The sequence below is a fragment of the Arachis hypogaea genome, chromosome 7 (assembly GCF_003086295.3).
Source record: "Arachis hypogaea cultivar Tifrunner chromosome 7, arahy.Tifrunner.gnm2.J5K5, whole genome shotgun sequence".
In the NCBI taxonomy this organism is placed as follows: Eukaryota; Viridiplantae; Streptophyta; class Magnoliopsida; order Fabales; family Fabaceae; genus Arachis; species Arachis hypogaea.
In genome coordinates, this window is record NC_092042.1 from 73,701,292 (window position 1) to 73,725,197 (window position 23,906).

At 36.0% G+C, this 23,906-nt stretch overlaps 2 protein-coding genes across 2 annotated transcripts; both read left to right on the top strand.

Annotated features, from left to right (window-relative positions):
* Positions 1-12,125: 12,125 nt before the first annotated feature.
* On the top strand, positions 12,126-13,769 carry LOC112703441 (glutathione S-transferase 3). The gene is made up of 2 exons (XM_025754889.3): positions 12,126-12,698; positions 13,207-13,769. Exons 1-2 carry the CDS (start codon positions 12,384-12,386, stop codon positions 13,549-13,551), a joined length of 660 nt encoding a protein of 219 aa, XP_025610674.1. The 5' UTR covers positions 12,126-12,383; the 3' UTR covers positions 13,552-13,769.
* A 509-nt stretch (positions 13,770-14,278) lies between these two features.
* On the top strand, positions 14,279-15,881 carry LOC112703442 (probable glutathione S-transferase parC). The gene is made up of 2 exons (XM_025754890.3): positions 14,279-14,680; positions 15,297-15,881. Exons 1-2 carry the CDS (start codon positions 14,342-14,344, stop codon positions 15,642-15,644), a joined length of 687 nt encoding a protein of 228 aa, XP_025610675.1. The 5' UTR covers positions 14,279-14,341; the 3' UTR covers positions 15,645-15,881.
* Positions 15,882-23,906: the final 8,025 nt, after the last annotated feature.

A 23,906-nucleotide genomic window follows, 5' to 3' on the forward strand; every position in this document is an offset into this window, starting at 1 on the left:
ACACACAACCTAAGCCACAACCATCATACCCATACACAACATCTCAAAACCCAAACATCATAAAATCACAAATCATACTAGGATTGAGAATCTTACCACACCCAAGGTCCAAGGAGACAAGATTAACCTTCTCCTTCAAGAGAGTTGGGTCCTATAACATCAAAGAACCCAAAATCTCAACATTTCACCCATGAAACTCGAAAATAAGGGCTGAGATTTCGAACAGCAACACGTGGCTTACCTCAAGATTGATTGTATGGGTTTTGTAGAGCTCTCCGCGCTGAACGCGCGGCCGCAAACGGAGCGGCAATCGGAGCTCTAGATCAAAAGTTATGGTGGTTTGAAGATCAACCAAGGGAGAGAACTTGAGAGAGTGTTCTTCCTCCCTTTCTCTCTAATTTCAGCTTGGGTGTGTAACAAATGAGGAGAGAGAGTGCTGAAAACTAGGGTTTTGGTTAAGTTATGTTGGGCCAAGGGCCCACTTTGGGTCCGTTTGGCCCGGTTTGGCCCGTTTGGTCCAATCTTGGTCCGAATTCTATAAAATTGGTACCAAAATTCTCGTCTCAATCTCCTCTATCACATTTAGCCAAAAAAATCACATTTTGGGATTTCTAAAATAAATTCTCATTTATGGGTTAATTAGCCGTTAATTAACCGGGTTTTACAAGGCGCACATGGCGCGTACGCACCATTCTTCCAGAAAGTGCCATCCACGCGTGCGCGGGCGCGCCGATGGGCTGCACCCAATGCCCAGCTATTTTCCAGAGAGTTGTGCCAGTTTTGTGCCTGGGGCACAAGAGTACCCACGCGTACGCATGGTTGACGCGTGCGCGCCGTTGACTAATTTTTGAATGTGTGCATCCGCGTGAAGGGCGCCTACGCGCCGATGAGTTTTTGTGGCCATCCGCGCGTGCGCGTGGAGTGCGCGTACGCGTGGCCCTATTTTCATCCCAAAGTTTATTTTTGAGTTTTAAAAGCCAAATCTCATACTTCTAAGCCTCCGATCTCACCATTTATGTCTTAAATCATGATGATATGCCTAGCTATTAGAAAAAGATCTAGGGGATGTGGTAACTTGCGAGTGAAGCAAGGGAAAAATAAATGATCAAAGATGATTGTGTGAGAGGCGGAGGATGGTGGTGGAAGTGCTTGTTATGCCATAGGCCGAAAGGCCGTAATTGTTCATGAGATGGCTGGTTATGGATTTAACCGTGAGCCGGATGGCTAGATTATTGCCGTGTTACGGCAGAGCCATGATTATGGCCATGTATAAATGCATATATGCTATTGAATGAATTGTGAATGTTGCACTTCCACTGTTGGAGATGAGAGTTTTCCTGGGAGGAAGCAGTGGCTAGCCACCACGTGCTCCAGGTTGAGACTCGAAGCTCTTTTAACCCTATGTCATAAGTGTGGCCGGGCACTGTGAAAGACCCGGATGAGCTCGCCCTCGTAAATATTCACCAGTGAAGGTGATGGATATAGATCATGATTATGATCAAGTTTATGACGAGTATAACTCGAGTTGGGGATGCGTGACAGAGGGACAGTCCAACGGTTAGCTACCAGGACTTGTCGGGTTGGCTCTATAACCGACAGATGATATCATCAGCCACTAGGGACAGGCATTCATCATATGCATATTATATGAATTGTTTGAGATTGCCTATTTGATTGTATATCACTTGCTAATTGTCTAAATGCCTTATTTGTTCCTATTTGTATATTTCTTGTTTGATATAACTGTGTTTGCTACATTATACTCCTGCTGGTGGTTGGGAGGTTTGAAGGAATTGGAAGGGAAGTATTATTTTAGACTGAAGAATTCTTAATCATATGCCCTTATATGGTTTAGCTTGTTTATAAGCTTTGAATTATCTGGTGGAAGTTCTAGGATTGCCTTTGGCTTTCCTCTATTATTATGTATTATATATGTGGAAGTTGTTACCATGCTGGGGACCTCTGGTTCTCACCCATGCGGATTTTGTGGTTTTCAGATGCAGGACGTGAGGTTTCCCGCTGAGGCATGCTGGAGACTTCTAGATTTGCGAAGATCCTTTGTTCTCGGGATTATGACTTGGTTTATATGTTTTGCTTAGATACTTTTATCTCCATTAAATAATACAAACTGTGATGACTCCTCTTATGGGAGATTTTGGAGATTAGGTTTCTGTTTTTGTGTCCCTTTGGGTTTCCTTTGGGGTTTTCCTTATTTTATCATATGTATATATTGCTATGCTCGGACCAGTTATCTTCGCAGCCGGATTTTGAGTCTTGATATTCCTGTTTTTGACACTCCTTTGTATATATATAACCTCGCGTTGGTTTATTCTTGTTCGTTACGTTATCGATCGGAGTGTTGTGCTTTTGAGTTGCGATTTTTGTTTACCCCTTTTTCTACAAAGGCTCCTAGTTATAATCAATCATTCATACTACTATACGTACTAAATTTTTATTTTAGAGGTCGTAATACCTTGCCATCTCTAAATTATGACTTAAGCATAAGACTCTGCATGGTAGGGTGTTACAATCGCCATTTGTCTGCATGACCAATTTCTCCACACCGCCTTCCTCCTCAGCGCTTATCCTCGTCGCTGCTGCATCCTCTTCGTCACCATTCATTAGCTTCACTTCGTCCTACTCGGCGCCGTTCGCTGTTCGTCCGTATCCCCATATCCTCCCCGTGGCCATTCCTCCACGTCGCCAATTCTTTCGCGCCGAAAACGCATCTCAGGTATTTGAATGTGTCAGTGTTCATCGATTTTCTTTTATGCATTTCCTGTCACCATTGCTTTTTCTATTATTTTGTACAAGATTTTTTTTCTTTGTGAACAATAATGAAATAAAATGGCCTAAAGATATTCCTATATATATTGTAATAATTTATTTTGCATGTGCAAATTCTGAATTTTATATGTGTCATGAAAGAATAATGGCATTCTAGTTTGTTTCCCCAATTTATGTAGGTAATCATTGAGATACTGATGCTTGTTTATCATTATTCTTTATTTATTTGTTTGTAGGAAAGATTAATTTTCTTACATTGTTTGTTAATCACAAAGGAGCTTCAATGTTTTAATGTTGATGTCGGTTGTTCTATTCTCATATTTGTATTAAGGATTTATTCATTTTTTATTGGTAATTTTTGTTGTCTATCAATTATTCGGTGTACAATCTTATGATTTTGGTTGTGTAATCATATAATTTTGGATGTGTAATTTTATAAATTTAGATTTATAAACAAATCATATAGATATGAATTTCAGATGTGTTGATGAAAAATTAGCGTACATTATTATCATTTTGGATGTGTAAATATATCATTTGGATGTCTATTTGAGCCTAATTTTCTGTATCCAACACGCAGCCTACATCCAAAAAATGCGAATAAAAAAAGTTACTTGTGCTGGTCGAAAAAATGGTAGTGTTCAAATAGATAATGAAAAATTCAACTAATAATAAAATAAGGTATTAAATTTTATTTCCCCTCTGAATTTTAAATGTGTTTATATTGTTCGTTCAATTTTGGATGTCTTTAGAAAACAATAATGGCATTATGGTGTGTGTCCCCAATTTTGGATTTGGTATTGATGTTTGTTTATTATTGTTCTAATATGAGAGTTTTAAATTGTTAGGGCAGAAAATAGGGCAAGAAAATGAAAACTTTTTCCCACTTTGTTTGGCTAGAAATGAAAGGCACGGCGAGAGCTTCGCCTGACCACAAATGACACATAAATTGGAGCACCGTAACTCAAGATATGAGCAAATGAAGAAGAAAGTGAATAGTGTTAATAGAGTTTCACTATCTTCTTCAATCTCACTTGGTTCCTCCCTCTTTTTGGTGTGTTATGAGCTGAATTAGGGGTGGCAATATATACCCTACCTGTGGGTATTTAACCCGACCCCACCCGGTCGGGTAGAGTTGCCAACCCGATCCACAGCGGGGTAAGGTTCTTGTGCGGGTCATGTAGGGTTCTCGTGCGGGTCATGTAGAGTTGCCAATCCGACCAACTCGCATTTTATATATGTATATGTTATATACTTATTTAAAATATATTTAAGTGAATGTTGAACCAAAAACCTCTCACTAAATGCAAAAGATTCTTAAAATTATTAATTGATAATTTAATATATATTTTTTACATAAAAATCAGTTCTATTTTAAATTATCATCAAGTTATATAATAATGTTATATCTTTTCTGTAACCCGCAGGTAGTGTCGGGTACCTGTGGGTTAAGAGCAAGTAGGGTTAGGGTTGGGATATTCTCAACTCGCAGGTAGGGTTAGGGTTGGATCCGAACCCTACTCTACCCATTGTCACCCCTAAGCTGAATGGGTTCTCTAATTGGGTATTTATATGTTGGGATTGGGTCCAATTTAGACCCGATCCAACCGTTTAGCATTTTTAGTTTGTTTGGCCTAATTTTTGGCCAAAACCTTTAATATTGGTGTCCGAATTTCAATTCTAAATGTTTTCTAAGCTTTTCTGCAGTTTTTAGTATTCTTATACAGTCCTGGACAGACTTAAGGTGATACTGCCGGTTAATTTACTGGTACGAATTTTTACGCAATTTTCAGTAGAAAATTACATTTTTTCATTCGAAAAAATCTTCTGAATTCAAATCTCATCTTTAAATTTTTAAATTAAGATGTCTGAATTTTTGAACTTATTCCAGAAAATTAATTTATTGTTTTATTTTAATTAAATGGTTAATAACTTCCGGCTTTACACAACTTTGCAAGGAAACTAATCCTAGTTCAACAATAACCAAATGTACAAAAATTTCTTTTGACTTTTTCAATGTATGTCTCTTGCCTCTTTTTTCTCATATTTTTTTTTACCTCACCATATTTATCTTTTTCTTAATTGAAGCAAAAAGTGTACAGATAGTCATAATACTAAAATTTCAAATGAAGCACAAAGTTAAAAGAAAATATTTCAACTCAAATGTATGAGATGATGTTCTAGTATCACTCTATTTTTTTTGTCTTCAAATATTGTTAAGAGTTTAATTTTATAATATGAAACTTATTCTTCAAATTCCATCATTACTTCTCCAATTTTTTTATTGATTCTACCCGTTATAACTGTTTTCTTTGACATGCAATACTTTTTTATTGTGTTCCACTATTTTTATTGTCCTTCGAACTGCTCAATTATCTTTATTGTTCTTGTATTTTATTTTTGTCCTACCAATCTCTAAATTTTGATTTTTTGTTATTTTTAGAGTTGTCATTTTTAGCCGACCTCACTTAATGGAACAAAATTTTGTTGTTGTTGTTTAGAATTGTTGTCTTTCTTAGCATGCATAATTTTTTCATTTTGCACCATTATAACTATTGTCCATTGTTATGCAATTTTTGTTTTGAGCTAGTGATTTTCTACAGTTTGATTCTTATCGGTCCTTGTGTCTTTGTTGTCTCTTATTTCTTTTCTAACGTTGCTAACTATTCTATTTTCTTTTTCGTTTTTAGTCAACTATGATTTTCTGAACCTTTTCTCTTTGTTTCATAAAATTGATATATTTGCTAATCATTACATGTGGGCTGAAACGTGGTATAAGTAATGTGGGCTAAACCTTGCTAACTATCTATGGCTTTGGACCTCCAACACTCATAAATCTATTAGCACAAATTTAAGCTTTTAACTCAGTAAAAATGTTTGTCATTATATCTTAATATCAAAATCAATTCTAACTCAACAAAAAGTCAATGCCTCGTAGGTGTTGAAAGATACAAATGTATCTCACAACTATATATGCAACTTTAAAGCTTTATCAGCGTCACTGTAAACAATTTTTTCCGTAGACAATAATATTGCTAATATTTTGTCTATAAACTATGTAGAACAATACTTATTTATTATTCAAATATTTTTATTGATATAAAATATAAATTTAATTTTAAACGTGTATCTAATTACTTATGTCACAAAATATAACTACCTTACATGATTATCACTCCTAATAACGTGAACATCTATTTATCTATTTATCTATTTATAATATATAAAAGTTGATACTAACTCTCTTCACAATAATTTTAAGCCATTTTTTTTCTAATGATGCCACGTCAACAATTCTAATGACTTGGCAAAAGATGAAAATCAACCAATCACTATTTAGTAAAATATTTTAAAAAAATTAAAACAAAAAACTCTTATCTATTATTATTCAATTGAAACATCAAGTACTAATTAAATGCAATAAACATACATTAAAATAAAGTGTCATAAAAATAATAATAATAATTATTGTGAAAACGGAAGCTGGAAAAGGGGGGTTGCAGAGTTGAAATGGTGAAGAAGAATAGGAAGGGAAGGTAGAGAGAAGATTCTGAAATCTATTTTGGTAGAGAGAGAAAGTGATGTGGATAAAATGAAAGCTAACAGAATCAGTTAGCAAACCCTGCTTTATATAACAACTTACATCATAAATATCTTAGACTAATTGAATATGCTAACTAGTAACTAACTATCAATTATAAATGCTAACTAAGCTAAGTATGCCAATCTGCTATAGCTAATACATTCAGGTAACATGCCCCCTCAAGCTGGCAGTGCTTGGTTGATGAAAATCAAGTATGCCAAGCTTGGACACACAAGAATCAAAAGGAGCAGGGGATAGAGGTTTGGTGAATAGGTCCGCCACTTGATCTGTAGTGGTGATTGGTAGGAGATGAAGCAGGCCGCTGAGAAGCTTATCTCGAACAACGTGACAGTCAATATCGATATGTTTGGTGCGTTCGTGGAATACAAGGTTAGCCGCAATATGTCTGGCTGATTGACTATCACAGTACAGGGAGATTGGGAGTCTGTGATCTATGCGGAGGTCCTTCAACAAGTAGTTGAGCCATTGAGCCTCACAGGTGGCCACAGCTAGTGACCTATATTCAGCCTCAGAAGATGATCTGGAAACAGTAGATTGCTTCTTACTCTTCCATGAAATAAGTGAAGAGCCCAAGAAGAAACAAAAACCAGTAATGGAGCGTCGCGTGTCGGGACATTGTGCCCAATCTGAGTCAGCAAAGCCAGAAATGTCAAGCTCAGAATCTGCTGCAAAGAATAGCCCCGAGGCCGGAGCTGTTTTGATATAGCGAAGGACACGATATGCTGCTTGGAGGTGAATATTAGATGGTTTGCTGAGAAATTCACTAAGTTTACCCACTGCAAAACTTATATCTGGACGCGTGTTAGTGAGGTACACTAATCTGCCAACCAATCTGCGGTATTATGATACGTCAGAGAGTAGCGTTCCTGAGTCCTTAGAAAGCTTGAGACTATAATCAATTGGCGTGCTCGCTGGTCTTGTGCCTAATAGGCCACACTCATCCAAGAGATCTAGAGCATACTTCCTCTGATAAAGAGCAAATCCTTTGGCAGTTCTTGCAACTTCAAAGCCAAGAAAATATTTCAAATTCCCTAAGTCCTTAATCTTGAATTGGTGATCAAGGATGGTCTTGATGGATTGAATCTCAGCGAGATCATTTCCAGCAAGGATGAGATCATCAACATAAGCAAGTATCACAGTGAAGGAGGTCTCGGATTTGTGTTTTGTGAACAAAGAATAATCATTCTTCGATTGTTGGTACCCGTGAGCACGAAGAACAGAGCAAAGCTTAAGATTCCACTGCCTACTAGCTTACTTGAGTCCATAGAGGGACTTGTCAAGTTTGCAAACCAAATTGGGAGAGGAGAGCGGTAATCCCGGGGGAGGCTTCATATATACTGTTTCCTTCAACTCACCATGAAGGAATGCGGTGTTTACGTTCAATTGGTGGCAGTGCCAACCCTTGATTGCAGTGAGAGCAAGTACCAATCGCACAGTAGTGATCTTAACCACTGGACTGAAGGTGTCCATGTAGTCTAAACCATATCGTTGTGTATAGCCCTTTGCAACCAGGCGTGCTTTGTGCCTCTCTACTAATCCATCAGGATTGAATTTGACTTTGAACACCCAACGGCAGCCAATAGTTTTCTTCCCTGGTGGTAAAGGGGTGAGAGTCCAAGTTTTAGTTTGCTCAAGTGCTAGAAGTTCTGCATTAATGGCATCTTTCCAACAGTCTTTTTGGATGGGTTCTTCATAGGTTTTTGGCTCATTATGTGTGAAAACATCAAGAGAAAAATTCAATTGGTTAGTGGATAGAAAAGAGTAAGACATTGAATCTGAAATTGGATATTTGCATTTTGAAATTGGCATAACTTGTTGAGCAGTGGTATTATGTGCACAGTGAAAGTCATTTAGATATGCTGGTGTTCGCCTAGTCCTACTAGACTTCCTAAGAGGTGCAAGGTGAGGTGATGCATGAGTGTCCATGTGAGTATGTGAATGAGACAAGGATGAGGCTTGTGCATTAGGAATTGAGCTTGCAGTGTTATGAGAAATAGAGTCAGTGACGGAAGTCGGTTGATGCTGATGCAGAATTGGAGTTGAATGCACATGTTGGTAAAACGAAAGATGATCATGATATGCAAAAGGGTCTATCCATGGGACATGTGATGTGGTTGTGACAGCAGCAGGGTTGACATCTGAAGATGCAGGGTTGGTTTTGAATGGAAACTCAAATTCATAAAATATGACATTTCTAGAAAGGAAAGTTTGCCTTGTTTTTAGATCATAGAGAAAAAATCCTTTGATCCCTTCTTTATAGCCGAGAAAACAACATTTTTGAGCTCGTGCATCTAACTTCTTCCTATTTTGAGTTAAAGTGGATGCAAAGGCAAGACAACCAAAAACTTTGATGTGGTTTAGATCAGGTAATTTGCCATGTAATTTTTGAAAGGGGGAAAGATTTTGTAAAATGGGACTAGGGACTCTATTGATGAGATGCACAGCGTGTGCCACTGCTAGATCCCAAAAAATCTTTGGAACATTTGATTGAAAAAGTAGAGTTCTAGTCACCATAAGAATGTGTTGGTGCTTCCTCTCAGCTATCCCATTTTGTTGAGGGGTTTCCACACAAGACTTTTGCTGTAAAATACCTTTAGAAGCTAAGAAATTATGCATGCTGAATTCTGGATCGTTATCTGATCTGACACATTTGACAGTTTTTGAAAATTGGGTTTCAACCATTTTAATGAAGTTGGGCAGAATTAATGAAACCTCAGATTTATTTTTCATGAACTTAATCCAAGTAAAACGGCTATTGTCATCGATGATAGTAAGAAAGTACTTAAAACCAGAGGTAGACACAATTGATAGAGGGCCCCAAATATCAACATGTATTAAATCGAAAGGCGAGTCAGCTATTGAACTACTAATAGGAAAAGGAATTTTCTTCTGTTTTGCAAAATGACAAGGTTCACAAGCTAAAGCATTATTGTTACATTTGATGAAGGAAAAATCTTTTTGCAGTGTTTGCAAAGCTGAATTATTCAAGTGTCATAGTCTGTTGTGCCATAGTTGTGACTGTTGTGTAGATGAGACCGTGTTCTCACAAGTGTGATGTAGTATTTGTGATGAATGCTGTGCAATGCAGTGAGCTACAGTTTGATCATTTGAGTGACCCAGTACATATAAACCAGTGTTGCTTTTAGCTGTGTCAATCATCTTCAATAGATGGTGATCCCAAACCTGGCACCATGTATGTGAAAATAAAAATAGACAGTTCAATGCCTTTGTAACTCGTGAAGCTGACACCAAATTTAATTTAAAAGTAGGGATGTAAAGAACATTCTCTAAGTAAAAATTTGTATTAAAAATCACTGTACCAGCAATGGTAGTAGTAGCAATAGAGCCATCAGGCATGTGCATAGTAACAGGTTCAATATTTTTGAAAGATTAAAAAATATTTAGAGAAAAACAAACGTGATCAGTAGCACCTGTGTCCACTACCCAAGTATCTGATCTAAGAAATTTTTGATTGACAGATAATGATGCAGCTAATAAAAGGGTACCTTTGGTGATCTGTAAGTCTTTTGGCTCAGTTGATGTAGTGAGTTGGTTGATAGTTTGATTAGATTGGGTTGACTGTTGTAGGATAGACATTAAAGCAATCCGTTGATCATTGGTCAAGCTATAACTTGGATTCTCACCATTTTTAACAGCAGTTGAAGGTAATGCACTGATTTCATCATTCTCATCAGTGAAAGTGTTATTGATGCTTCCACGTTTCTGCAAATGCGGGGGAAGGCCATGCTTCTTGAAGCATGTATCAACAATGTGTCCCGTTCTGCCACAAAAGGAGCAATGCTTTATGCTATGAGAACTGCCTGAACTTCTTCCTCTACCATTCACACCCCCTCTACCTCTGCCTCTGCCTCTGGTGGAATTGTAACCAGAATTAGCAACGTATAGAATTTGTGAATCTGGAGTGTCAATTGAAGGGCTGAGTTGGCATTCTTGTTGGGTTAGCATTACAAACACATAATCCATGTCAGGGAGGGGTTTCAAGAGCATAATTTGGGTTTTGGCAGTTGCAAATTGATCATTGAGGCCACGCAGAAATCTTGCAATGTAGTCTTCATTGCGGTACCGTCGCATTTCTTCCAAACCACAGATACACTTGCTAGTGCAGGTAAGACACATGGGAATTGGCCTGAAGTTATCAATTTCTTCCCAAATTGCTTGCATCTTGGTAAAATAGGAAGTAATTGAAAGATCACCTTGTTTTGCATTATACAGCTCCTCATACAGTTCAGAGACATAGTACAAATCTCCCTGGTAATAGCGTTTCTTTAAATCATTCCACAGATCTGAAGCCACCTTTCTCCAGATGACACTTTGAAGAATATCGTGTGAGAGAGATAAGTGTAGCCAAGAGAGGACATAGGTGTTGCAACGGCCCCAAGCCGCATACATTGGATCGGTAACCTCCGGTCGAGGGAGAGAGCCATCAATGAAGGAAATTTTGTTCTTGGACTCGAGCACCAATGAAATCGAGCGGGACCAATTGGTGTAATTTTGAGAATTGAGGCGGAGAGAAATTAAAGGATTACCAGGACTTTCAGCTGGGTGCAAGAAGTATGGACTGTTCTGATCAATAGGAGGATGCACCGTTCCTGAACTCGTGCGATTCTGCAGTTGAGTGAGTTGGAGGAGAAGCTACGAAAGAGTGTTAATATCGACATTGGAAGCTGTAGTGGAGCTGACGTCACTGTGAGTGGAATCCATTGAAGAGAAAAAGCAAGAATGTGAGGAGAATCCAAGAGATGAAGATTGGAGGTGATTCGGTACAAAAAACAGATCACGATTAATGAACAAATTCTGTCGAATGAGTGCAAAAGAAAGGGAAAGAACGAAGACAAAAGCAATTCCAAGACATGATTCCCTAACTCGCTAATCGGAACACTGTTACCGAAACCCTAGAGATTCCATGAACAGCTCTCATCAGTCTTTACTGTGTGAGTCTGGGAAAGATGTTGGATCTGGAGGTAGATGAAGAAGCTTAGAATATGGAAGATGCCCGGGATTACTTCCGGCGATGATACCATGTGAAAACGGAAGCTGGAAAAGGGGAGTTGCAGAGTTGGAATGGTGAAGAAGAATAGGAAGGGAAGGTAGAGAGAAGATTCTGAAATCTGTTTTGGTAGAGAGAGAAAGTGATGTGGATAAAATGGAAGCTAACAGAATCAGTTAGCAAACCCTGCTTTATATAACAACTTACATGATAAATATCTTAGACTAATTGAATATGCTAACTAGTAACTAACTATCAATTATAAATGCTAACTAAGCTAAGTATGCCAATCTGCTATAGCTAATACATTCAGGTAACAATTATAAAAAATTTCAGTTACAAATATTTAAATTCTACAACTTATATATATTAAGACTTTTATTACTCTTTATTTCTTAATTTCTTATACTAATTATAAAAAATTTCTTAAATTTAATATAACATTTTTATATATTTTTTATTCTCATTCATTTATTTTTTTAATTATTTACAAACAAAAAAATCGCAAAAAAAAAAATAAAGTGTAACCATTAATGTAAATAAAAAAATAAAAAATAAAAATATAATTTTGTATAACTTTAATATAAATAATTTATGTCTTTTTTAAAAATAAACAAATTTAAAATTTATTTATAATATATTTTTTAAATTTTTTTAATATAATAATTATTAAAATATATTATATAGTATAAATAATTTATCTGTTTCGCTCTAGTTAGTCCGAAATGTGAATGTGAATGGATAACTTTGTAACTTTACACGTGCGTCGAAATTATACCTTCCTTAGTAAGCCCAAGCTCTAACTTTTGAAATTCCAAAAGTTTTCTACCGCGCTCATCATTATTTCATTCTTTTCTGTTATAAAACTTTGTCCCTGTTTTTTGTAGTCAACAACTGGAGTGAGTAGTAGGAGTGGAGCCACAGAACAACTTATATCCCTTAGCTTGAATTTTGTTAGATCCTTAATTAGGAACTACAATAAATATGGAGAACGAGGTTGTTCTGTTGGATACATGGCCAAGCATGTTTGGTATGAGGGCTAGGATTGCATTGGCTGAAAAGGGTGCCAATTATGAGTACAAGGAGCAAGATCTTTGGAGCAAGAGTTCTTTGCTTCTTCAGGTGAATCCAATTCACAAGAAGGTTCCAGTTCTGATCCATAATGGTAGATCAATATGTGAATCTGCAATTATAGTTCAGTACATTGATGAGGTTTGGAATGACAAATTTCCAATCATACCCTCGGATCCTTATGAGAGAGCTCAGGCCAGATTTTGGGTTGACTTCATTGACCAAAAGGTACTTGCTTTCACTTGTTTTGACGTATGTGGTTTCCATTAATTTAAGAGAAAGACTATGATTTTCTTGTCTATCATTCAGTATTCTTTCATACATACTACATCCTTTGGGTGTGGCGCTTCCTTAAATCCTGCGTTAACACAAGATGCTTGTGTACCGAGCTGCATCTTTAATTTCTTCAGATATAGGAGAGATTTGCTTTTCTTCCTTGATTATCTACTTGTCTTGAAATTTTATTTCTAGGGTAAAAAGGTCTACTTCACATTGTTGATAAAATTATAGATTAAAAATAGGTTCGGATCCTAAACAAACAATTTTTTTTAATTGTAATCTCTTAGATTTTTTTTTCAAAAAATTGCTATACACTCCAAATCAGGCAGTACAAGAAAATTGACAGCTCATTTATTTTCTGCAATTTTATTAATTTTTAATATTTGAATTTAACATTTTTTGTTGCATGATAATTGATAAATAGACTTTTCCATATTGGATATCTTTATCAATGCAGTATAATAATACGTGGATGAAACTATGGCTCTCGGAAGGTGAAGAACATGAAACATGTAAGAAGGAGTTGATCTCCAATTTGAAGCAACTAGAGGATATTTTGGGAGAAAAAGCATTTTATGGGGGTGACACTTTTGGGTTTCTTGATATTTGTCTCATCACATTTTATAGCTGGTTTTATACCTTTGAGAATTACGGCAATTTCAAAATGGAAGCAGAGTGTCCTAAATTGATGGCTTGGGCCAAAAGGTGCATGCAGAGAGACACTGTTTCTAAGTCACTTGTTGATGATAGGAAGGTGTATGATTATGTTGTACAAGCCATAAAGAATGCCTTTGGAAAATAGAAGCACACTTCTATTTTGTATAATAAAGGTGTTAGTGCAATAATTATGCATTTTGTATTTGATTGGAATACAAAATGCTTATATAGTATTTGCTTTGTAATATTTCACTTGCTTTACTTATTATCATTTCAGCTTTTCTAATCTGTTTGAGCCAATCTAGACGACAATATCACTATGCTAATAATACCTTGTTAGATATTCTAGTGAGTGGTTGTGAATGTGTTGTGTTATGTTGAGATGGAATCATTTCTATCCAAGAATTTCACACTAATTAATGATAAACACAAATTAAAAAAAATATAATCCAACTTAGGGCGAAAAAAAATAAAAATGGTGTAAAGAAACTAAAGAATAACACAGCTTTGTAATTTTTTCTTATTTTATGGATGACTTAAAAGTATAAATTTAATTGAATATGATTAAAAAATATATATACTAAAAATTAGTCACAAAATTAATTATTATACATTTGTGTATATTTAATTTATTTTTAATATATATTATGTATTTTAATATGTATATTATATAAATAACTAATTTAATTATTAATTTTTTTATGTACAGATAAGATAGTGTTGAATTTAATTATCATATCATTTTTCGTAACTCAAATACCAAAATAATATTCTAGACTATAGTCTATTTTTCTATCTGGTTGCCGCCCTTGTTGACCTTTTTTCATACTTATCCTATGTCCAAGTTAAGAACTCAAAAAAATATCTAATTGTTTATATAGGCTTTGTCCTCTTGCTACGTCCCTATCTCACTTCACTTGTTGAGTCTTCTTACAATGGGGGACATTAGCAACAATAATGTTGTTTTGTTAGGCTCAGGGTTCAGCATGTTTGGCATGAGAGCAAGAATAGCATTGGAAGAGAAAGAAATCAAGTATGAGTACAAGGAGGAAGATCTTATCAACAAGAGCTCCTTGCTCTTAGAAATGAATCCAGTTCAAAAGAAAATCCCAGTTCTTATACATAATGGGAAACCAATATGTGAGTCCCTCATAATTGTTGAGTATATTGATATGGTTTGGAACAACAACAATAATAATGCTCCAATGTTGCTTCCTTTTGATCCCTATGACAAAGCTCAAGCCAGATTCTGGGCTGATTTTGTAGATCAGAAGGTAAATTGATGACTAGTTAGTTCTTCATATTTTTTTTTGAAAAGTATAGGTAGACAATGAGAATAGTAAACAATATAAACAATGGATGTTGAATATTCAACTTGCTAAGTGTGCAGATGATTATTCTAATGTTAAGGTTTAAGAGGTAATTTGGAGGTGGAGTATTTTTTTACTTTATTGAGTCAATTCTAGAGCCAATTGTTCACATTATTTATAAAAATCATTATCTACCTACCAAAACTGCTTTCTTTTGTGCATACATAACATTCATTTTTTGAATTAATATGTGAAGCTACAAAATCTATGTTAAAATAAAAAAAATGTTAAACAATGAATACGATTTATAAATATTAAGCAATATTTTGAGCCAATCTTTTTTTTAATATACTATTAAAATTTAGGATTTAGAGTTTAAAGTTTAGAATTTACTCTTTAAATAAATTTAATTAAGTGTATTGCTGAAAATAATAAATTTTGTTGATTATTTAGCATTGTATTTTTACAAAATATAAAATTAGTAAGTGCCATGATATATAATCTAGATTCTAGAAAATGTTAGTGTACCATATCACCTAATGACGATGTAGCAATGTAATTTTCTCCAAAATTAATGCAGGTGTATCATTTTTCTAGGAGAATATGGACTAATTCCAAGGGAGATGAGCAAGAGTTGGCTAAGAAGGGCTTCATTGAGAGCTTGAAACAATTGGAGGAGTTTCTCGGAGACAAGCCTTATTTTGGAGGGGAGCAATTTGGGTTTGTTGATGTTGCTCTCATCCCTTTCTATTGCTGGTTTTATACATATGAGATGTTTGGAAACTTCAAACTTGAGACATTTTGTCCAAATATCATCTCATGGGCTAATAGATGCATGAAGAGAAAAAGTGTGTCTATAACTCTTGCAGATGGGAAGGAAGTTTATGAGTCTGTTTTGGATTACAAGAATAAGTTTTTGATGGACTAAGGGAAAGCTCTGGTGAACTCATGTATCAAAGTAGATAGAGCTAATAATATTTGTTTCCCACAATATCTGTCCCCCAATTTCCAAATTGCATTGGTTATATAGCTAGTAATAATAGTTAAGTATTATTTACATATTGAACTATATGAACTCACTTGTGTATAGCATATATGGTGGCTCATCACCTGTTCCTTTGATGTTTGGAGTTTGAAATTTGAATATAGACTCATTTTATGGCCATAGTAGACATTCTAGTGATGGTATTTTTCTTTTTTAAGGACTAACAAAAAAAGTTTTCTTTTCTATAAACTTGCAATTTTGTGCCTTTTTTTAGAACAAATTTTTATTTATGAAAATTGACAAATAACACTTACATATCGCACAAAAAATAGTGTGTTGTTTTGTGCATATTATAATTATAAATTTATATGTTTTAATTTTCTAACCAAAATGACGAATTATTATTGAAAATTGTATCAAAACAAAAGAAAAGATTCAACTTAATTATATAAAGAGTAAAATATCATTTTTATCCACAAAGGTTTTAAACGTTGATAAATTTATCCGTGAAAAAAAGAAAATTACAATTGTATCTATGAAAGATGGGTTTCGTATGACAAAATTAACCAGACATTGAAAAATCACTTAAAAACCCCGAATTATCCTTTTCCTAACCCTAATCTCGACATCTTTCTTCCAAATCTCAACCCTTCCTTTATTCTTTTCATGAATTTCACCACCTCTTTCACTAACACCACTACTGTCACCAACTGTTAGCCTCACCTTCCTCCTTTTCCACTGTCAGTCTGTCACAACACCAATGACAATTATGATTGAGCATGGCAGCAGCAAAACAGCATCTGTTTCACTTGACCTTCTTCTTCTTTATCTTGTTTTACAATCATCTTCTTCCCTAAAACGTAGAGGGTTAGGATTTTCCAAAACTAACCATGTCAAAATCCAAATCTACCACCATCTGAAAAATCGCAATCTCTCCACCGTCGATCTTTAAGGTAGTAGTAAGACTTGAGTATAGATATTGCAGCCATGCTGGAAAGAGATTACAGAGCAGCAGCAACAGCGAAGAGAGAACGTAAACCAGAAATCACAAAAAGAGAGGATAGTGAAGTTGGAGAGAGAAGTGGTCGCCGTTTGAGTGTTTTAGAGAACGAGCGAGAGAGAGAACGGGACGGGGTGGAAAGGAAGCTTGGCTGCGTCAGTACCTGACGATCGGATTTTCTATCGGTAAAGAATTCACAAATAAATAATCGCGTTGTAAGTATAGTTTCTAAACCAACAAAAATCCTTTCGTACAAAAGTTTTGGTTGTCACAAGTAACAAAACCCAATAAAATTTATAACCGAAGTATTTAAACCTCGGGTCGTCTCTCAAGGAATTGCAGGGAGGTATGATTTGTTATTGGTTAAAGAAAACAGTATAATTTTGGGTTTTTAAAATAAGGAACAGGTTATTTAAATGACAAGAAAAATAAATTAATAATTATAAAATCTCTTGGTAAGGTATAAGAAATTGAAGTCCTATCCTAGTTATCCTTATCAGGTGTGATGAGAATTGGATTCTGCTCCCACTTTGGTTAACCCTTACTAAATAAAGGAAAGTCAAGCGGACTAATTAATTTGATCCTAAAGTCCTAGTCAACTCCTATGGAAAGACTAGAGTTATTGGAGTACAAATTAATTAGCAAAGAATTCCAATTTCAATCAACAGCTGAGTTTGATAACTCAAGTGTTACTAATCACTCAACCAAGGCTAAAAGGGTGTAAAAAGCTAAATTAAAGTCATAAATATGAATTACCTCAAATTGCATAAATAAGAGAAATCAAGTCTGACATAAGGGTTCATAAATTAAAGTAATAGAATAAGTAAAAGTAGAAAATAAATTAAAGGAACGTTGAACCTGGAAATTGAGAAGTAGAAATTCTAATCCTAAAAGAAATCCTAAATCCTAAAACCTAAGAGAGAGGAGAGAGCCTCTCTCTCTAAAAACTACATCTAATCCTAAAATTGTGAATTATGAATTGTTAAGTATATGTTGAGTCTCTGCATGTTTCCTGGCTTTATTCTGTATTTCTGGGCCGAAAACTGAGTCAAAACGTGGCCCGAAATCACCCCAGTGTTTTCTGAATTTTCTGCAGATCGCGCATGTCACGCGTACGCGTCGATCACGCGTACGCATCGTTTGACGATTTTCCTCTCCACGCGTGCGCGTCAGGCACGCGCTCGCGTCGTTGCGCGAACTCCAATCCACGCGTACGCGTCAGGCACACGTACGCGTCGCTGTGATTTTCTCTATTTTGCGCGGTCGCGTGAGCTATGCGTCCGCGTCGGTGTTCGCTGGTCATCTCCTTGGTTTCTTGTATTTCTTCCATTTTTGCAAGCTTCATCTCCATTCTCTAAGCCATTCCTGCCCTATGATGCCTGAAACACTTAACACACAGATCACGGCATCGAATGGTATAAAGGAGAATTAAAATACACAATAAAAAGATCTCTAGGAAGCAAGTTTTCAACCATGGAACAATTTTGGGAAGGAATCGTAAATACATGCTAATCATATGAATAAGTGGGTAAAGACTTGATAAAACCACTCAATTAAACACAATATAAATCATAAAATAATGGTTTATCAACCTCCCCACACTTAAACATTAGCATGTCCTCATGCTTAGCTTAAGGAGATAAAATAAATGAGTAGGGAAGAGCAAGACTTATGAAATGTAACCTATCTATGTGAATGCAACTACATGCAAAATATTTCTACCTACTTAGTTAAAAGTAAACAAATCCTTCAAGAACAAATATGAACTGGACTTCACTAATTCAAATCACAAAATAAAGTACAAATAAATTGCAAGAAGAAAATAGCTCATGAAAGCATGGAACAAGGAACCGAACATCGAACCCTCACTGGAAGTGTATATACTCTAATCGCTCAGGTGTTTGAGGTTCGATTCTCTCAATTTTCTACTAATCTTGCTTTCTATGGCTTGCTCTTCATCTAACAATCAACAAAAATTTAATGCACATATACACATATCAAGAGGTCTTTTAAGGGTTGTAATGGGGTCAAGGTCAAGGTAGGATTGTATTTGGTCAAGTGGACTGAAATCTGAATCCTTAATTAACTTAAACTTTTCACCTAACTTAAGACAATCCATGTAATCATAATATAAAGCCTAACTACCCATTAACTGTGTTTGCTACATATTTATGCATTCCAAGTTTTGAGTACAGTACATATACATTGCTATCGCCATTTACTTTGGGGCATTTTGTCCTCTTTTTATTTTTCTGCTCTTTTTTTTCTTTTTCTATTTTTCTTTTCTTAATAATTTTTTTCAATGCATATGATTAAATTCTTGAATGCAAGAATATATGCTCAATTATTATTTTACACATTTTCACAAGAATACACAACACCCAATTCTCAAACCAAATATTTTCAACCCCAATTTCCCCACACTTAAATCATGAACACTTTCACTAGTCTAAGCTAACCAAGGATTCAAATTAAGGACATTATTGTTTTTCACTTAGAGTTAATGATGTGCTAAAACAAAGAGCAAATGGGGTAAAATAGGCTCAAATTGGTTTGCAAGGGATAATGAATGGTTAAGGCCATATGGGTATGTAAGCTGAGTGAAACAAGGCCTCAATCATATAAGTATATGCATACATTAAACCATGGAAATATAGAATTAAGTAAGATATAAATCATAATTTTAGAGAGAACAACACACACTAAAAATAAAATATTGGTTGATAAAATATAACCAATCAAATAGGCTAAAAAATCTCACAGGTTTTGTGTGTTCGAGCTCTAAACCATGTTCCAAAATAAAATTTCTTCAAACAAGTTTTTCAAAAAATTTTACTCAAATTAGTGAAATACTTTAAAAAGTTTCTTGAAAAAGTAAATATTACTTCAACCAAGTGGTAAAATATGCACAAAATCAAACAAACATGCAATCAAACATGCAAATGCAACAATGAATTAACAAAGAAAATAAAACATTGGTGTTGAGAAGAAAATAACTAACCCATGGAAGTCGGTATCGACCTCCCCACACCTAAAGATTGCACCGTCCTCGGTGCATGCTAAGATGTGCAAGTGGACGGGTAGCTTCCACTGACGCTTGTAGATGGAGGCGCCTTAGCTGGAGGTCTCTTGGTTCCTTTCCTTGCTGGTGGTTTGGTAGTGGCTTTCTCTTTTTCTTTCTGGGTACCCATGTCTAAAGATGAAAGAAAAGGAAGAATATTAAATATAGAGAATCAAAAAATCGGGAGGAAGAGATTCCAAGTGATAATAAATGCCAAAAAGAGGATAATAGCTTAAATACATGGTAGCTACAACATGTAGGTAAGACATCATTTAAGAGCGAAAAGGCAATTCATAATGAAATAGATGCAAGAGGTAAAAGCATACAAGGAATAGGCATGAGAAGTATAGCTCAAGTATCAAGTATCAGATGTGCCAAATTAAAGAGCATGTGTAATGATGACAATCGTTAATGATAATCCCAAATACATATGGCATCCAAGTATTGTGAAAAAGAGGCATGAAAGTAGAAGAGTAAAACAAAATATGATTCAAAATGCCATAGGAGCTTTTTCACAAACACTTGGTGTGCAATGTGAAAATAGAAATGAAAATAATATAATCCAAATGTATATGAGTGCCAAAATTAAGTGCAATTATCAAATCACTCCTCAGAAAATCTACAAGCTCAAGTATAGTAAGGTATGACCCAAATAGAATTCTAACACCAACATAAGAATGCATGAAAAAGAAAGAAGAAAAGAAACCAAAATAATAAAACCATAAATAAATGCAGCAAATTAAAAGGATAAAAGAGTAGAGGGGGAGAAGAAAAGAAAGAAAGAAGAATGAAAGAAGTAGGAATGAAAAGAATTAGGATTGGGGTAAAGATAATCAGGCGCTGAGATGGTTCAATCGTGCATCGCATGTGACGCGTACGCGTACATCACGCGTACGCGTGGATCGCATAAAGTTCAAGTGACGCGTACGCGTCGGGGATGCGTACGCGTGGATGGCCATTGTGGAAAAGCAACGCGCATGCGTCAGGGACGCGTACGCGTGATGGAGCTTGTGCTCCCAGCATAGTTCCAGCCCCACACCAACACAACTTTCTGGCCAAACATCATTTACGCCGATTTTACATAGTTACGCGTGCGCGTCAATGGCGCGTATGCGTGGTTTGAATTTTTCGCAGGGGACGCGTACGCGTGAGGTACGCGAACGCGTGGCATGGTTTCTGCGCCACGCACCACTCCCGCGCGTAACTCTCTGTTCAAGGGCGCATAGACATATGATGCGTGTGCGTCGATCCCCTTTTTTTTAATATGCAGTATGCAGAATGCAAAATACAGATGTTGATGCAGACATTATGAATGAACACTAAGAAAAATAGAATGAAATAAAACTAAGAAGAAAACAAAATAAAATAAAACTAAACTGAAAAAGAACGATCATACCATGGTGGGTTGTTTCCCACCTAGCACTTTTAGTTAAAGTCCTTAAGTTGGACATTTGGTGAACTCCTTGTCATGGTGGCTTGTGCTTGAACTTGTCTTGAAACTTCCACTAATGCTTGGACTTCCAATAAGCTCTATCAATACCACGTAAATTCCTCAAGCTTTGATGGAGTTTTTCACAAGCTTTGATCTCCCAAAATTGATCCTCATATATTCCCAGATCCCAAATCTTGATTCTACACCCGTCTTCAAGTGGACCATGGTGATTCCATCCGGGTGGGACGCAATTAAAATTCTCACTAAGGCATCCAAACAGCTTCCTAGACCTATTCAATTGAGTTTTACACCAAACCTTGCATTTCAACTTGGAGCATACAACCATGTTGAACCTTGCTTGACAACTCCAACCACTAACCATCTTCCTCTTGCTCTTAATGCCACAAAGAGCTCTAAATTGACCATCCGTCTCTAGAAGCCCATATTCAAGTGAGAAAGTAAAGGTTAAGGATAAAAATTTTACCCACTTGAATGTTGTATTGGACAGTAATGGCTTTGGGGAGGTGTTTCTAATGATCTTGCAAGCTCCACTCCCTTGTGCTCTTTTTTGACATCTTCCACCTCTTTGCAAGCTTCTTCAATATCAACCTCTTCCTCTTGGTAGCTTTCTTCCAATTTGATTTCTTCTTCATTGTTCACCAAGAGCATGGGAGGTTGTGCTTCTTCTTCTTTAAACTCCATATCAAGTCCAATGGGAGAGAATTCAAATGTAGATAAGAATTCATTAATGATTGAATCCATCTCTTGATCGTCCCCTTCAAAGTCATCAACTATGATATGCCTTGGAGGTTGTACATCCTCCTCAACATCAACATCAAACACCTTGGAAGGAGGCTCTATGAATGGACTTTCCAATGGAGGCTCAGCATCTCCTAAGTCTGCAACCACTTCTTCCTTTTCAATAATTGCTTCTTTGTCCAATTGTTTAAGTATAAAATCATACTCCTCATTGATGATCTCCCTTTTATGACAACTCCCTTCAACTACTCTTTCATCTGCAAAGGTCTCTTCTACCTTCACATTTTGGGCCTCCTCTTGCTCTAAGACAAAATCATACTTCTCCTTGATGTCTTCCTTCACTAATTCTTCAACCACTCCTTCGACTTCAAGAGTCTCTACTACCTTCACCTTTAAGGCCTCCTCTAGCTCCTTATGAAGTATGAATTCGTGAAAATGATCCCTACTCTCTTGTTCTATGTCAATCTCATAACCAGGATAATCTTGCTTTTGGATTGATGGATGTGGGTGCTCTTCAATAGAGGGTGGTGATGGGATGAAAAGATCATTATGTGGTTGAAAAGGAAGTGCACTAGAGATTGAGGGTTGAATATTGGAAGTAGAGGATCGGTTCATGCGGGATATAAGATTTTGGAGTGTAGAGGTGAGACCAATAATGTTAGAGATGAGTGTGTTGTTATCCAATAGAGGTTGGAGTGGATAGGAGGGTTCATTTGTTGGGAGAGATGGCTCATAATATGGAGGTGGTTCTTCTTGATAAGGATATGGAGATGGTGAATATTGAGGTGGTTGTGCTAGGTGTGGCTCATATGGTGGCTGGTGTGGTGGATAAGGGTTAGGGTCATATGGAGGTGAATGGCGGAAAGAGGCTTGTGAGTTTGGTGGTTCAAAGGCATATTGTGGAGGTGGTTCATAATCATAGGGTGGGGCTTGTTGGTAATTACAAGGGGGTCCACCATATCTATCATCTTGGTACGCACCTCAAAATGGCTCTTGACCATGGTAAATTGGTGGAGGTTGGTTGTCACTAAGGGGTCCACCATAACTATTGTCTTGGCATGCATTGTAGAATGGTCGTCGTCCATGGTACTTTGGAAGGTGTTGTTGCCGAAAGGGTTGATCAGATCCTCGTGACTCCTTCCATCTTTGATTGCTTTGACCTTGATGCATGTTCCTCTAATAGCTTCCATTCCTTTCAACAAAATTAGAACCAAACTCATAGCGACAGTGGTGAGAATTCATAGTAGCTAATAAAAATTAAAAACAAAAAATAAAAACAAAAACAAATAAACAAGCAAAGGAAAAATATTTACAATAACCAATAATAAGGCACACGTTTGTAATTCCCCGACAACGGCGCCATTTTGATGAACGGACTTTCTATCGGAAAAGAATTCACAAATAAATAATCGCGTTGTAAGTATAGTTTCTAAACCAACAAAAATCCTTTCGTACAAAAGTTTTGGTTGTCACAAGTAACAAAACTCAATAAAATTTATAACCGAAGTATTTAAACCTCGGGTCGTCTCTCAAGGAATTGCAGGGAGGTATGATTTGTTATTGGTTAAAGAAAACAATATAATTTTGGGTTTTTAAAGTAAGGAACAAGTTATTTAAATGGCAAGGAAAATAAATTAATAATTATAAAATCTCTTGGCAAGATATAAGAAATTGAAGTCCTATCCTAGTTATCCTTATCAGGTGTGATGAGAATTGGATTCTGCTCCCACTTTGGTTAACCCTTACTAAATAAAGGAAAGTCAAGCGGACTAATTAATTTGATCCTCAAGTCCTAGTCAACTGCTATGGAAAGACTAGAGTTATTGGAGTACAAATTAATCAGCAAAGAATTTCAATTTCAATCAACAGCTGAGTTTGATAACTCAAGTGTTACTAATTACCCAACCAAGGCCAAAAGGGTGTAAAAAGCTAAATTAAAGTCATAAATATGAA

Excerpts from the sequence above, each read along its gene's own strand:
- LOC112703441 (XM_025754889.3), top strand. The coding sequence starts at position 12,384 with ATGGAGAACGAGGTTGTTCTGTTGGATACATGGCCAAGCATGTTTGGT. Across the intron at positions 12,699-13,206 it reads TTGACTTCATTGACCAAAAG|TATAATAATACGTGGATGAA; the intron begins GTACTTGCTTTC and ends TTATCAATGCAG.
- LOC112703442 (XM_025754890.3), top strand. The coding sequence starts at position 14,342 with ATGGGGGACATTAGCAACAATAATGTTGTTTTGTTAGGCTCAGGGTTC. Across the intron at positions 14,681-15,296 it reads CTGATTTTGTAGATCAGAAG|GTGTATCATTTTTCTAGGAG; the intron begins GTAAATTGATGA and ends AAATTAATGCAG.